Source organism: Euprymna scolopes, chromosome 44 (genome assembly GCF_053919585.1).
Source record: "Euprymna scolopes isolate OS-2025 chromosome 44, ASM5391958v1, whole genome shotgun sequence".
NCBI classification, from domain to species: Eukaryota; Metazoa; Mollusca; class Cephalopoda; order Sepiida; family Sepiolidae; genus Euprymna; species Euprymna scolopes.
In genome coordinates, this window is record NC_136525.1 from 37,577,672 (window position 1) to 37,593,463 (window position 15,792).

The following is a 15,792-nucleotide window of genomic DNA, read 5'->3' on the forward strand; positions in this document are numbered from 1 at the left end:
GGAAACAATGGAAGTAGGGGGGTCATAAAACCAACAAAAGAGAAAGGTTTTGTAGTTGTGATGAGGGTTAGAAAGAAAAGAAAAGAATCGATTATCTGTAGAAGTGAAAATAAGTTTACAGTGATGAATAAAAAAAGGTGGTGGGGGAGGGGGCTTAAGACGATGTCTTAAGGTATAGGGTGAATGAAGAAGAAAGATGTTCAAAGGAAAATTAGAGAAAACAGATTGCAAGTAAAAGGGTTTCATATTCGTGTAGCATTTTAAAAATGGAGGAACGAGCGAAGAAAAAATGGTGGAGGGACAGACGAAGAAAAAATGGTGGAGGGACGGACGAAGAAAAAATGGTGGAGGGACAGACGAAGAAAAAATGGTGGAGGGACGGACGAAGAAAAAATGGTGGAGGGACAGACGAAGAAAAAATGGTGGAGGGACGGACGAAGAAAAAATGGTGGAGGGACGGACGAAGAAAAAATGGTGGAGGGACGGACGAAGAAAAAATGGTGGAGGGACGGACGAAGAAAAAATGGTGGAGGGACAGACGAAGAAAAAATGGTGGAGGGACGGACGAAGAAAAAATGGTGGAGGGACGGACGAAGAAAAAATGGTGGAGGGACGGACGAAGAAAAAATGGTGGAGGGACGGACGAAGAAAAAATGGTGGAGGGACGGACGAAGAAAAAATGGTGGAGGGACAGACGAAGAAAAAATGGTGGAGGGACGGACGAAGAAAAAATGGTGGAGAGACGGACGAAGAAAAAATGGTGGAGAGACGGACGAAGAAAAAATGGTGGAGGGACGAAGAAAAAATGGTGGAGGGACGGACGAAGAAAAAATGGTGGAGGGACGGACGAAGAAAAAATGGTGGAGGGACGGACGAAGAAAAAATGGTGGAGGGACGGACGAAGAAAAAATGGTGGAGGGACGGACGAAGAAAAAATGGTGGAGGGACGGACGAAGAAAAAATGGTGGAGGGACGGACGAAGAAAAAATGGTGGAGGGACGGACGAAGAAAAAATGGTGGAGGGACGGACGAAGAAAAAATGGTGGAGAGACGGACGAAGAAAAAATGGTGGAGGGACGGACGAAGAAAAAATGGTGGAGGGACGGACGAAGAAAAAATGGTGGAGGGACGGACGAAGAAAAAATGGTGGAGGGACGGACGAAGAAAAAATGGTGGAGGGACGGACGAAGAAAAAATGGTGGAGGGACGGACGAAGAAAAAATGGTGGAGGGACGGACGAAGAAAAAATGGTGGAGGGACGGACGAAGAAAAAATGGTGGAGGGACGGACGAAGAAAAAATGGTGGAGGGACGGACGAAGAAAAAATGGTGGAGGGACGGACGAAGAAAAAATGGTGGAGGGACGGACGAAGAAAAAATGGTGGAGGGACGGACGAAGAAAAAATGGTGGAGAGACGGACGAAGAAAAAATGGTGGAGGGACGGACGAAGAAAAAATGGTGGAGGGACGGACGAAGAAAAAATGGTGGAGGGACAGACGAAGAAAAAATGGTGGAGGGACGGACGAAGAAAAAATGGTGGAGAGACGGACGAAGAAAAAATGGTGGAGAGACGGACGAAGAAAAAATGGTGGAGGGACGGACGAAGAAAAAATGGTGGAGGGACGGACGAAGAAAAAATGGTGGAGGGACGGACGAAGAAAAAATGGTGGAGGGACGGACGAAGAAAAAATGGTGGAGGGACGGACGAAGAAAAAATGGTGGAGGGACGGACGAAGAAAAAATGGTGGAGGGACGGACGAAGAAAAAATGGTGGAGGGACGGACAGAAGAAAAAATGGTGGAGGGACGGACGAAGAAAAAATGGTGGAGGGACGGACGAAGAAAAAATGGTGGAGGGACGAACGAAGAAAAAATGGTGGAGGGACGGACGAAGAAAAAATGGTGGAGGGACGGACGAAGAAAAAATGGTGGAGGGACGGACGAAGAAAAAATGGTGGAGGGACGGACGAAGAAAAAATGGTGGAGGGACGGACGAAGAAAAAATGGTGGAGGGACGGACGAAGAAAAAATGGTGGAGAGACGGACGAAGAAAAAATGGTGGAGGGACGGACGAAGAAAAAATGGTGGAGGGACGGACGAAGAAAAAATGGTGGAGAGACGGACGAAGAAAAAATGGTGGAGAGACGGACGAAGAAAAAATGGTGGAGAGACGGACGAAGAAAAAATGGTGGAGGGACGGACGAAGAAAAAATGGTGGAGGGACGGACGAAGAAAAAATGGTGGAGGGACGGACGAAGAAAAAATGGTGGAGGGACGGACGAAGAAAAAATGGTGGAGGGACGGACGAAGAAAAAATGGTGGAGGGACGGACGAAGAAAAAATGGTGGAGGGACGGACGAAGAAAAAATGGTGGAGGGACGGACGAAGAAAAAATGGTGGAGGGACGGACGAAGAAAAAATGGTGGAGGGACGGACGAAGAAAAAATGGTGGAGGGACGGACGAAGAAAAAATGGCGGAGGGACGGACGAAGAAAAAATGGCGGAGGGACGGACGAAGAAAAAATGGCGGAGGGACGGACGAAGAAAAAATGGCGGAGGGACGGACGAAGAAAAAATGGCGGAGGGACGGACGAAGAAAAAATGGCGGAGGGACGGACGAAGAAAAAATGGCGGAGGGACGGACGAAGAAAAAATGGCGGAGGGACGGACGAAGAAAAAATGGTGGAGAGACGGACGAAGAAAAAATGGTGGAGGGACGGACGAAGAAAAAATGGTGGAGAGACGGACGAAGAAAAAATGGTGGAGAGACGGACGAAGAAAAAATGGTGGAGGGACGGACGAAGAAAAAATGGTGGAGAGACGGACGAAGAAAAAATGGTGGAGGGACGGACGAAGAAAAAATGGTGGAGGGACAGACGAAGAAAAAATGGCGGAAGGACAGACGAAGAAAAAATGGCGGAAGGACAGACGAAGAGGTACGAGAAGTGGAAAATATGAGAGAGAGAGGAAATAGAATGAGGTTTAGAATGAAAGAAAGATCAAGTGCGATTAATAACTGAGAAACGGGAGAGACTGATGCAGATGAAGAGAGAAAAAGGTGAGAAAGAAAAACGAAAGGGAAACATTGGTTTTAAATCGTTTAAAATATTCACACTAGAAAGTATTGAACGCTATCAGAAAGAGGTGAAGGGTCTATTCAAGGGTAGAAATTGTCCCCTCAACACTAACCCTAAACATTGCAGAAAGGGAGGAAGCGGGGGAGGAGGAAGTGTGGTGGTTTTTATGAATCCGGCAATGACAACTGTGGAAGTTTTATTATTGTTTTACAGGCAAAGAAGAAAAGCTGTAACCGAGTTTTATCTGTCACAAATCAGGTGGTATGCAATAAGTCATTTGATAACGGGCACCGTGGTCGGGATTAGTGGGGATTTGGTAGACACCCGCGAAAAAAGGGGAGGAGGTCAACGAAAGAAAAAAGGGAAGGAAAGAAAAGAGAGAGGGACCAAGAAAGAAAGGAAAGGAAAGCACGACAGAAAGGAGGATAATAGGAGAATAAAGAAAGGAATCGGGAAAAAGAGATAGCGAGGAAGGAAGGGAGAGAGAGATAGGAAAGAAGGGAGAGAGAGATAGGAAAGAAGGGAGAGAGAGAGGAAAGAAGGGAGAGAGAGAGAGGAAAGAAGGGAGAGAGAGAGAGGAAAGAAGGGAGAGAGAGAGAGGAAAGAAGGGAGAAAGAGAGGAAAGAAGCGAGAGAGAGAGAGAGAGAGAGAGGAAAGAAGGGAGAGAGAGAGAGAGAGAGGAAAGAAGGGAGAGAGAGAGAGAGGAAGTAAGGTGAGGAAGGAAGGGAGAGAGAGGAAAGAAGAAAGGAAGGGAGAGAGGGGAAAGAAGAAAGGAAGGGAGAGAGAGGAAAGAAGAAAGGAAGGGAGAGAGAGGAAAGAAGAAAGGAAGGGAGAGAGAGGAAAGAAGAAAGGAAGGGAGAGAGAGGAAAGAAGAAAGGAAGGGAGAGAGAGGAAAGAAGAAAGGAAGGGAGAGAGAGGAAAGAAGAAAGGGAGGGAGAGAGAGGAAAGAAGAAAGGGAGGGAGAGAGAGGAAAGAAGAAAGGGAGGGAGAGAGAGGAAAGAAGAAAGGGAGGGAGAGAGAGGAAAGAAGAAAGGGAGGGAGAGAGAGGAAAGAAGAAAGGGAGGGAGAGAGAGGAAAGAAGAAAGGGAGGGAGAGAGAGGAAAGAAGAAAGGGAGGGAGAGAGAGGAAAGAAGAAAGGGAGGGAGAGAGAGGAAAGAAGAAAGGGAGGGAGAGAGAGGAAAGAAGAAAGGGAGAGAGAGAGGAAAGAAGAAAGGGAGAGAGAGAGGAAAGAAGAAAGGGAGAGAGAGAGGAAAGAAGAAAGGGAGAGAGAGAGGAAAGAAGAAAGGGAGAGAGAGAGGAAGGAAGGGAGAGAGAGAGGAAGGAAGGAAGGGAGAGAGAGAGGAAGGAAGGGAGAGAGAGAGGAAGGAAGGGAGAGAGAGAGGAAGGAAGGGAGAGAGAGAGGATGGAAGGGAGAGAGAGAGGAAGGAAGGGAGAGAGAGAGGAAGGAAGGGAGAGAGAGAGGAAGGGAGAGAGAGAGAGAGGAAGGGAGAGAGAGAGGAAGGAAGGGAGAGAGAGAGGAAGGAAGGGAGAGTGAGAGAGTAAGGAAGGAAGGGAGAGAGAGAGAGGAAGGAAGGAAGGGAGAGAGAGGGAGGAAGGAAGGAAGGGAGAGAGAGAGAGGAAGGAAGGAAGGGAGAGAGAGAGAGGAAGGAAGGAAGGGAGAGAGAGAGAGGAAGGAAGGAAGGGAGAGAGAGAGAGGAAGGAAGGGAGAGAGAGAGAGAGAGGAAGGAAGGGAGAGAGAGAGAGAGAGGAAGGAAGGAAGGGAGAGAGAGAGGAAAGAAGGGAGAGAGAGAGAGGAAGGAAGGGAGAGAGAGAGGAAGGAAGGGAGAGAGAGAGAGAGGAAGGAAGGGAGAGAGAGAGTGAGAGGAAGGAAGGAAGGGAGAGAGAGAGGAAGGAAGGGAGAGAGAGAGGAAGGAAGGGAGAGAGAGAGGAAGGAAGGGAGAGAGAGAGAGGAAGGAAGGGAGAGAGAGAGAGGAAGGAAGGGAGAGAGAGAGAGGAAGGAAGGGAGAGAGAGAGGAAGGAAGGGAGAGAGAGTAAGGAAGGGAGAGAGAGAGAGAGAGAGAGAGTAAGGAAGGGAGAGAGAAAGTGTGCGTCACAAGAAAAGGAGAGAAAGATATTCCATGTGGTCGAGGAGAGAAGCAAGTTGCGCAACTGGGAAAGATGGACGAGTGAAATCGAGGGTGAGAAAGCACGAGGTGGCGAGAGGAAAGACTCTTAAAAAGCACATGCGCATGCGATATGACTTTCGCCAAATCATCCAACCATGGTAGTGTTTGCATATATGGTTAAATGGCAGTTTTAGTCATTTAGAACTGCTTTAAAGCTTCACTGCTCACTCATTTTTCGACCAAATTTCAAACAATTATTAGTTTATAGATTACCTTCTGTGAAAAAAAATTTTTTTTTTTTTTTTTTAAATTTTCGTTCAGTAAAACAAAAGTTATGATGAATTTACTGGTGTTCAAAATCGTAAAAAAAAAAAAAAACGTAAGGAAGCGAGCAACATTTTTTATGACTGGTTTCCATAGCAAACACGTCGCTTATCCTTGAATATTTGGGCGATTTGATTTATAGCCAAAGATGTAGGCAATGGACAGATTACAACGCCAATTCCCTATACTATGTATTAGTGATGGGGTGATTCCAATATTTTTTTTCTGATTCCAATACAATTAAAAATTCTGATTCTTTTAAATTTCTAAACACAAGTTTGTTCGGGGGCTGAGGGGGGGGGCAGTTACCCCAAAAACTATTAAATCTGTACATATAATTTCCTAAACATTTGGAGATGATCTACAGGATTATTTTTATTGGTAGTTTAAAATCAATAAATATTTATTATTTGATCATTAATACGAATCGTGGAAATTGAGTTTCAATTAAAAACAAGAATTTTAAGAATCGATTTTTTGCATTGGAAAATAGGTACAAATTTTTCCGATTCTAATACCCCAAAATTCCGATTTTTTTTATTCCTGATTTCGATAATCGTCCTAACACTACTATGTAGAAATGAAAATGTTCTACAAACCTCAAGCGCTGCGCTTCTGAGAATTGGTTCGTTAATTGCTATTCTAATCCTGGAAATTTGGGTTAGAACAATCCAAAATAATTATATTATTTAAAAACAACAAACATTGACTTTTTTTTTTCTGTACAGAATAATTGTTTATTTATTTAGTTAGTTTTTATTTTAAACATCTTCGAACCTACGAAGGCCACAGTTCTGAAAGGTATGAATTTTTGGTATAAATATCACTGGTATGAAGATTGAAGCATGCGAGGGATGTCATAGCATGGTGACCCCCCCCCCCTCACAATATTGAAATTTAAATGAGAGCTCATCCAATCATATTCCAACAATATTCGATTCTTATATAGATTTATATTTATTTTTTTATTTTTTTTACATTAAACATCTTCGAACGTATAATTGCTACAGTTCTGAAAATGATAAGGCCAGTTCTTGGTATCAATACTGCTGGTGTACAGATTGAAGGATGAAAGGGGGGGGGACATAGTGTAGTGACCCCTCACAGCATTAGAGGAAGTCAACCAATCATATTCAATCAATATTAGATTCTAATACTTTTCAGTACTAAGACTTATACTTGAGTTATAGGGGCATACAATCAAGAACTTGGCTCCGGGCATGACCAAATTTCGGCACGCCATTGGTTAGTATTCATCCTTGACTAACACCCAACTTTCTCCACATGGACAGATTTGAAATTCAAAAACATTAAAAATACACCCACCCTTTTTTTTTTTTTTTTTTTTTTTTTTTAAAGAAATACCGACCCCCAAAGTTTAAGAATAAGTAATTTTAATCTTACCTCTGTGAAGACCTGGAAATATAATTAAGGGAGTAATCAGATTGGATTTCAAATAAACAGAGTGAGAGAGAGAGGAGAGACAACATGTTAGATTAAAAATTTACAGATTTTGAACAACGGATGTTAAGATCTAACCGAGATTAAAATATATCCAAGTTAACGTTACAAAAACTTGTTTTTGCAGAACCATTAGATATTATTATTTTTATTATTTTTATATTAGTTTTTTTTTTTTTTTTTTTTTGTCAGAACTGGAAATTTACGAGGAAATGCCAATTGAGAAACGCTGGTTATGGGATTGTTATTGTTATGAGAAATGTGTAGTTGATGAAATCGATTAGGATTTACTTTTTAATGTAAATAGAAATTGTTTGCTTTTTTTTTTTACAGATTGAATTTTAAATCAACAGAGAAAGAGAGAAGATAGAGAAAAATGAGAGAGATGGGGGAAAACAGATTAAGAATGAGAGAGATGGGGGAAAACAGATTAAGAATGAGAGAGATGGGGGAAAACAGATTAAGAATGAGAGAGAGGGGGAAAAGGGATTGAGAATGAGAGAGAGGGGGAAAAGGGATTGAGAGAGAGGGGGGAAAAGGGATTGAGAGAGAGGGGGAAAAGAGATTGAGAGAGAGGGGGAAAAGAGATTGAGAGAGAGGGGGGAAAAGAGATTGAGAGAGAGGGGGAAAAGAGATTGAGAGAGAGGGGGAAAAGAGATTGAGAGAGAGGGGGAAAAGAGATTGAGAGAGAGAGGGGGAAAAGAGATTGAGAGAGAGGGGGAAAAGAGATTTAGAGAGAGGGGGAAAAGAGATTGAGAGAGATGGGGAAAAGAGATTGAGAGAGATGGGGAAAAGAGATTGAGAGAGATGGGGAAAAGAGATTGAGAGAGAGGGGGAAAAGAGATTGAGAGAGAGGGGGAAAAGAGATTGAGAGAGGGAGAAAAGAGATTGAGAGAGAGGGGGGGGAAAGAGATTGAGAGAGAGGGGGAAAAGAGATTGAGAGAGAGGGGAAAAAGAGATTGAGAGAGAGGGGAAAAAGAGATTGAGAGAGAGGGGAAAAAGAGATTGAGAGAGAGGGGAAAAGAGATTGAGAGAGAGGGGAGTGGGAGGGAAAGATGCTGTAAGAAACGAGAAAAGGCTTTTGCATCCATTACCAGCCTTGACAGTAGGAGACGAAATATTGGAACGGACCCAAAAGGTTAGATTTTTTGCAACAAAATCATTGGTTTCTAATTAATAAAATTTGGCGTGATTGCTGCAGTCATGTTAGAACATGCATCGATATTTTAGTGGCATTTTTTTTTTTAAGAGACAAGTCCAGTCGGAACATCTACACAGGTATATTGAAGTATTAAAATCCGAGATTGCTTTTCTATAACAGGTTTGAAAACGATTAACTAAGACGACAAGAGTCATACATAGATATACATTATATATATATATTTTTTTTTCTTTATCTGTCTGTCTGTCTATTTCACTTTTTCAGAAAATATTGATCCGTTCGGGCTGAAATGTTGTATAGACCTTTTATCTGATGAGGTGCAGCAAACTAAGTGTTATGGTATCCGTTAGGTGCAAAGTTAAGGATCAATACAGATTAGTATTTAATGTAAAAGCGAGCACAAATTTAACCATATTTAACCATCAATTTGGCATAAAACACTCATTCTAAGTCAACAGTTATAACTTTTTTCCCACTTTTAACCGGTTAAAAAAGGTAGTGCATATATTTTGGAATGGAAATCACTTAAGACAAGGCATAGAGCCACTTGATCTTAGCAGCTAAAAAAAAAAAAAAAAAAAAAAAAAAGAAAAGAAAAACATCTCAAAGTCAAAAACTAGTCAACAATAACCGTTGGATTGATAGATTCCAATCCAGAAAATAGTAATTCTCATTTTGTTGAACACATCGCTCATGGAATATGAGGACTGAAGCACACAAATGGGAAAGTAAGAGTTACAAGAATGTCAAAAGTAAATTAAAGATCAACTTTATATATAATTAGTGTTGGGACGATTAATCGGATATCGAAAAAATAGGAACTTTTAACGGTATCAGAATCGGCGAAATTTGTACCTATTTCCCGATGCTAAAAATAATTGGTTTTTATTGTGTCTATTTCTTTGTTTTATTTAAAACTAAACTTTCTACGACTCTTATTAATCATCAAACTAGCCATCGTGTCCGGCGTTGCCCAGGTGTTTGGAGGTGTGTGTTGAGCAAAAAAAAAAAGTGGTAGTAGGCAGGCAGGCTCAAACCCGGACCGCAAAGGAGGAAAAGAATGTGAAAAAAAAAAAAAGAAAAAAAAAAAAAAAGTGGTGTGTTTGCTGTTGCGGCTATCGTCAAACCGGAAGTAACATAGGTTTAAATTAAGACTGGACAATTGAAAAGAGGCGATGACTTTCGAAAATATCGGCGAAAAAAAGCGACCCATCCTTGTAGAAATGTGAAGGATTTAATGTTTTGAGCCAATTTTTTGATATTTGTACTCCGAAGGGTCAAGCCAAAATGATACCGATCTCGTGAAAATCCGTCGCCTCTGTTGAAAGTTTTAGGCAGACATGTAAACATACATACACACACTAACATCTGTGCCTAAATCAAAACGTGGATCCCATGAACAAAGCTTCTTTCTTAGAACTGCACGCCTGTGGAACTCTGTTCCGTACGCCTGCTTCCCACCTGACTACAACTTGGATGTCTTCAAGTCCAACGTTAACAAATTCCTAATGTCCTTAATTGAACACTTCATTAAATCTCCACACTAACGTAATGTACTTGCAATAACCCTTATCCCTGAGTGGCTTCCGGGCCTTGATAAGTGATGACCACCGTGTAAAAAAAAAAAAAAAAAAAAAAAAAGGTGAGATTTATATAATAGATAAATATTCATGTGTTTTATACAACTTGCAAAATCAAAATCTATACGTCACACCTATAAGCGTATTTTTATGTTTGTAAATATATATGTGCATATTACATAGAGTTTATGGAAATCCAAACCACACAAAATAAAAAAAATAAATAAACAACTCTATAATTGGAAATTTAGAAAGTATTAGAATCGGTAATTATATTGGAATCGTCTTACCACTAATATATATATATATATATATATATATATATATATATTATGACAGTAGAATTTAGTTTCCTAGAAGTACATCCAATGAAACAACATGTGTCTACCGAAAAGTGCTCAATGAGTAAACAGAGCAGTTATATTAAATTTATTTATACAAACATTGATGGCTACATATGTGCATACATGTTTATGAAATCACCCATGCTGGGGAGATTACGTCTTCAGGCCAAGAATTTTTTTTTTAGGGAAATTCTTGGCCTGAAGACGTAATCTCCCCTGCACGGGTGATTACAGAAACATGTATGCACATGTGTAGCCATCAATGTTTGTATAAATAAATTTAATTATATATATTGTTGGGAGAAAATGTGGCATAATCGTGTTAACACACCGGTTCTCGTCAGATCACCAAAGTTAAGCAATGTTGAGCCTGGTTAATACCAGATGGGTGACCGTTTGGGAATTCTAGGCGCTGTATGTGCTCTCCGCTTATCTCGGCATTTGTTTCCGGTCGTCTTATGCTTCACTTGCCACTGGTATTTTACAATGTCGTCTCAGGAGAGGTGTGGTTTGAGATTGCGCACCTTCTGCCACAAAAATTTCATGCGCAAGCAAGCCTTCATGGGTATCCATAGTCTGTCCAAGACTGAAGGAGCCTGCTTTTATATATATATATATATATATATATATATGAACCTGATAAACCTGATATATATATATATGAACCTGATATATATATATATATATATATATATATGAATCTAATAAAGATACAATCTTTAAAAAAAGCTACCCAGATAGTAAAAGCTCTACACGATTAAGAGGAGCAATATGTATGTGTATTTTCGTTGGATAGTGAAAGATATTTTACTCAACTCTTTAGAGAGGGATGGATAATTCTCGAAAATTACTTAACCAGAATTACCACCTATCAAAGCCCAAAGGCCACTAGAGGATAAGGGTTAATAACCTAACAATAAACAAGAGATCTACCTGTTCCTATAATAACAAATTGACATAAGGATGCAGGGGCATTATGAAGGGAGTTGAGTAGCAAGATGTTTGTTCACATTACACTTGAACTTCTGCATATCAGTACAGTTGGGAAAGTAGAATCCCGGAAGGAAGTTCCAAAGACTTGCAGTTCTGGGAAAGAAACTATTGGAGTAAAAGGCTTTCTTTCACCTAGGGATCTCTACTGTAAAGGGGTGGGACTTCGTTGCTTGTCGGGTTTGTCGGGGATAGTCACGTCGCGGAGGCACAAGTGCTTGCAGTTCGTCAGAGCATTCACAATTAAAGTATTTGTAGAACAGGCAGAGGGATGCAACATCTCATCGATGGGACAGAGGCTGAAGCCTAGACGACAGTTCAAGACCTATCAGGTTGGCGACTCTCTTTTGAACCCTGTCAAGGAGTGAGAGACAAGCAGCAGATGCACCAGCCCAAATGTGACAACAGTACTCCATACATGGCTGAATGGTGGCCTTATAGAGGTACAGGATACTTTCAGGTGTAAGTAATTTTCTAGCAAGGTAGAGAGAGGCCACCTTCTTTGCAGCAGCCTTGGCAATGCTCTCAATCTATCAATTCCAGTTCATATTCCCTGTAAACGTTAGGTCGAGGAGTTTAAAAGAAGTACTTTCAGGCAATGTGTTCTTGGCCATTGCTATTGCTTTCTTGTAGTTATTGAAGGAAACAAGCTTAGTCTGGGCAGCATTGAATGTGACCATCCGTTTTTGCCCCCATTCCACTACAGATTTAAGAACATCCTCTTGTGTTTCTGCCATTTTCTTAGATATGTGTTCATTTGTTTTCCCCTCATATCTGTTATAGAGAGTGGTGTCATCGGCAAATATACCAAAACTTCCGGATTATGTTCTATATGTGTATAAGAGCTTCTCTGAGTGGGTGAGGAGGGGGGTTGCTTGTATGCCTTAGAAGGGGGGGGGGTCGAGAGTTAAACCCTGCCATAGAAGAATACTAAATAAATAAACAAAATTACAATCTGTGATCCCTAATTTCGATTTTCACTATTAAAACTAAAATAAATATATCCCACCATCCATCGCCTTTACTACAAACAGGATTTTCTCATGTGAACCCATTTTACCCCTTTTTTCTATGTTTTTTTTTATTGATAAGAGAGATGGAAAATTTCACTTTTTAATTAATTCAGAAAATGACATATTGACGGATATATGAACCCTAACCCTGCCCATTAAAAAAAAAAAAGGCAACCAATTTAAAGAGTAAAAGGTAAAGTGCCCTCCCTGAATGCCTCTTCCCTTAAAAAAAAAAAAAAAAGAAATAGCCCCTTCAAATCCGTTATCACTAAATAATCAATCTTTAGTTTGGGAGAGGTCAAAGGTTACCAGTGTCCAATGTATAAAGATGCCCACCCTCACCCTAGACAGAAAAAAGACAAAAAAAAAACATTCTTTCTAGAAGTTATCTTGTTGTTAAGTTGATACAACTAAAGGCCAGAAAACCGTCGGGTGGGGGTGGTAAGTGTTACTTATGCCCCATTTGGTCAAGGGGTTTGGGTAATTCAACATGCAAGGGTCAACATTCTTTCTTTCACTATAATTTGGCTTTTCAAAATAAAGGGTCATGAATAAAAGGGGATATAGATGATGGGCAGATTTGACCACCATCAGTTGTACCTTACAAGTTGGCAATTCAAAAGTGAGATTTATTAATGGAAATAAAAAGAAAAAAATAAAGTAAAAAAAAAACAAACTATTACATAAAGGGCAGTTGCCTATATGTCTAGCTTAACCTTCAAAACTACCTAACAAACCCCTACAAAGTTGGTAATTTTTTAGCATAACCCCAAGAAACCAATATGTAAAATTTAGAAAAAGACAAAAGACCAATGTCATCTTACGTCATTGAAAATAATTATTTATATCAGGGATCTATGGACAAATTTATCTTTAGGTAACAAGTAAAAATGAATTACCTCCCTTGAACATAACTGAATGAATTAATCTTTGACCGTTTGAACTTAAAATACACGCAATAAAAAAATAAAACATTTTCAAAAACATTTAAACGACAACGCCAGTTATAACCATATTAAGCAGAATTTGAATTACGTCCCTTGATCTTAAAATCTATAGAATTATTTCCCCTGGATGTTTAAGGGCATTAATTAATCTTTGAGCGTTTGGATTTAAATCTAAATAAAATAACCATTTTGCAATTTACATCCTAGAGAGAGGATTCATTTCTCCATTGACGATGGGTTTATTACTCGAAAGGACTTTTGGAATTAAATACCATCAACAGTTAAAATTCAGGTAGATAAATGAAGAAATATGTATTAAAAATATATTATATATATATATAATAAATAAAAAAGAAAAAATATTGAATTATGTACATTCATGCATTTTCTAACAATGCTCCAAGCAAACTACACCATACTTTTTAAATTTATCTTTAGTTGACCTTTGACAACTACATGTTTTCGTTTACTAGCCGAACCCATATGATTTTTGGAATATGACATCTTCGTTCTGTGAGGAGTATGTACATCATAAAGATTTTTCTGTATTTTTTTTTTTAAATAAATGTAATTCTAAATATGCAACAAATTTTATGTTGACACTTGAAGATATAAACATCTGAATTTCATCACATGTTTTTTAAAACAACCACTCGCTAAAAAAAAAAAAAAAGAGTATATTCTTCTATTAACTTTTTATTGTTTAAATAATTTAACTTTGTTCATTTTATTTAAAAAAATAAAGATAAAAAAAAGTTGAAAAGATATTTTTCACTCAGTAGTGAGCGTTGGAAGATTGTCAGTGAAAGAAATACAATCGTCGAAAGATAAGCGTTTTATTATTTCTAGTCGCCACTTTGAAAAATCACTCGCAAATGCGACTGTTTCACTCGCAATGTAGAGCCCTATATATATATTACTGTTTTTTGACCCCAAACAAAGAACAGTGCCACTAAGTTGTAAAGGGACCACATTTGCAGGAATATTATGTAGAGAATTGTGTACTGTTAATAACTTTATGTGGATATATATATATATATTAAAAAGTTTGACTAATGTTCAAGTTACCTACATCTAAAATTTCAAGTGTTTAGATCCAAAATTGGCGGAGGAGTTTGATAGAGTCTGCAAAGATCAACTCTTTCAACTTTGACCTTTTGACAGCCAAATTTACGCCAAAAAAAATAATTAAAAAGTTTACTGCATGTCTGAATCCCCTTTATGTAAAATTTCAAATATCTACACCGAAAATTGGCTGAATAATTTCCTGGAGACCACATTTTTTTTTTTACTTTAACCCCTTGGCAGCCAAATTTTCGGCAAAAAAAATAAAACGATTAAAAAGCTTGTCCTATGTCTGAATACACTTTATGTAAAATTTCAAGTGTTTAGAGCAAAAATTGGCCGAGTAAATTGGTAGAGACCGCAAAGGTCAATTTTTTAAACTTTGACCTCAATTTTGACCCCTTAACATTTATTGTTTTGGGCTCAAATCGAATTAAAATGTTCGATCCATGCCCAAACAACCTACATCTGAAATTACAAGTGTTTAGATCCAAAATTGGTGGAGTTTGGTAGAGTTTTCAAAGGTCAAATTGTTGAACTTTGACCCCAAATCTCAATACCCCTTTATGTCAGATCCCGACTCTGTAGACTGAAAATTGACAGAGCAGTTTGTTATGGAAATGTACACACACAGACAGACAATTTCAATTTTATAGATATACTAGCATTTCATCCCGGCGTTGCCCGGCTGTTTGGAGGTGTATGCTGAGCAACAACAAAAAAAGGTCAATTGTTTTTAACTTTGACCCCTATTATGACCCCTTAACATTTATTGTTTTGGGCTCAAATCAAGTTATTAAGTTAGATCCATGTCCAAGGAACCTATATCTAAAATGTCAACTGTGTAGGCCCAAAATTGTTGGAGAAGTTTGGTAGAGTTGTCAAAGGTCAAATCGTTGAATCCCTTAACTGCTGATCACACAGATTTTCCCAAATCTCAGTACCCTGTATATCAAATTTCGAGTCTGTAGACTAAAAATTGAGTTATTGCAGGGAAATGTACACAGACATACAGATACACAGACATGTTCACTTTTATAGATATATAGATAGATTGAAAATCTATCCTTTACAGAGAAAATCAAATTACATTTTGCTAAATATCGGCTCCACAAAAAAATAAAAATAAATAAATAATAAAAAGTAAAAAATAAATAAATAAAAAAGATAGTTTTTTTTTTTTTTTTGAGGATATCTATTTGTTTATTTGACAAAAGAAATTGCTCCTTGCTGAACCTTTTAAAAATATCAGAGAGAGGGTAGTAAAGTACAGCCGGGAAGTAGGGCCCATTAAAGACAGGAGTAGAAAAGCTCAGTAGTCAAGTGTTGGTGTCTACTCCTCCCCCCCCCGGTCCAACTTTAGGAAGACAGACCCAAAAAAAAGCCAGCCTCTCCCCCAACCCCCAGAAAAAATAAATAAACTACAGGGGAAAGAGGAACTTAACTAAACTAGTGATTATAAAATCCTTAACTCACAAAAATGGGGGTCAAGAGATATCAGAGTAGCCACAAAATATCAGTGGTCATTATTTTTATTTCAACCCTTTCTCCATCAAAGGAGCTGACCTAGCATATACAACCCTCTCTTTAAAAAAAAAAAAAAAAAAAAAAAAACATCCCAAAGTCATCCTGGTCTTAGTTTGGTTCAACCTCGACCTCCACCTGTCCCCTCAACACAAAAATTGTACACTATCATTATAAAAGGCGCCCCTAACTAGCAATGAG

At 39.1% G+C, this 15,792-nt stretch overlaps 1 protein-coding gene across 9 annotated transcripts in view; it reads right to left on the reverse strand.

The window, feature by feature from the left end:
• LOC145268799 (pre-B-cell leukemia transcription factor 1-like) overlaps window positions 1–15,792 on the reverse strand; it is an 814,729-nt gene that overhangs the window by 484,713 nt on the left and 314,224 nt on the right. For 4 of the 9 annotated variants that reach the window (XM_080124423.1, XM_080124421.1, XM_080124419.1 and 1 more), the window contains one exon: window positions 6,910–6,921. The exons of the other annotated variants lie outside the window; for them this stretch is intronic. In XM_080124423.1, the coding sequence (XP_079980549.1) occupies window positions 6,910–6,921 (12 nt within the window). The remainder of the gene's footprint in view (window positions 1–6,909; window positions 6,922–15,792) is intronic. 9 annotated transcript variants of the gene reach the window in all.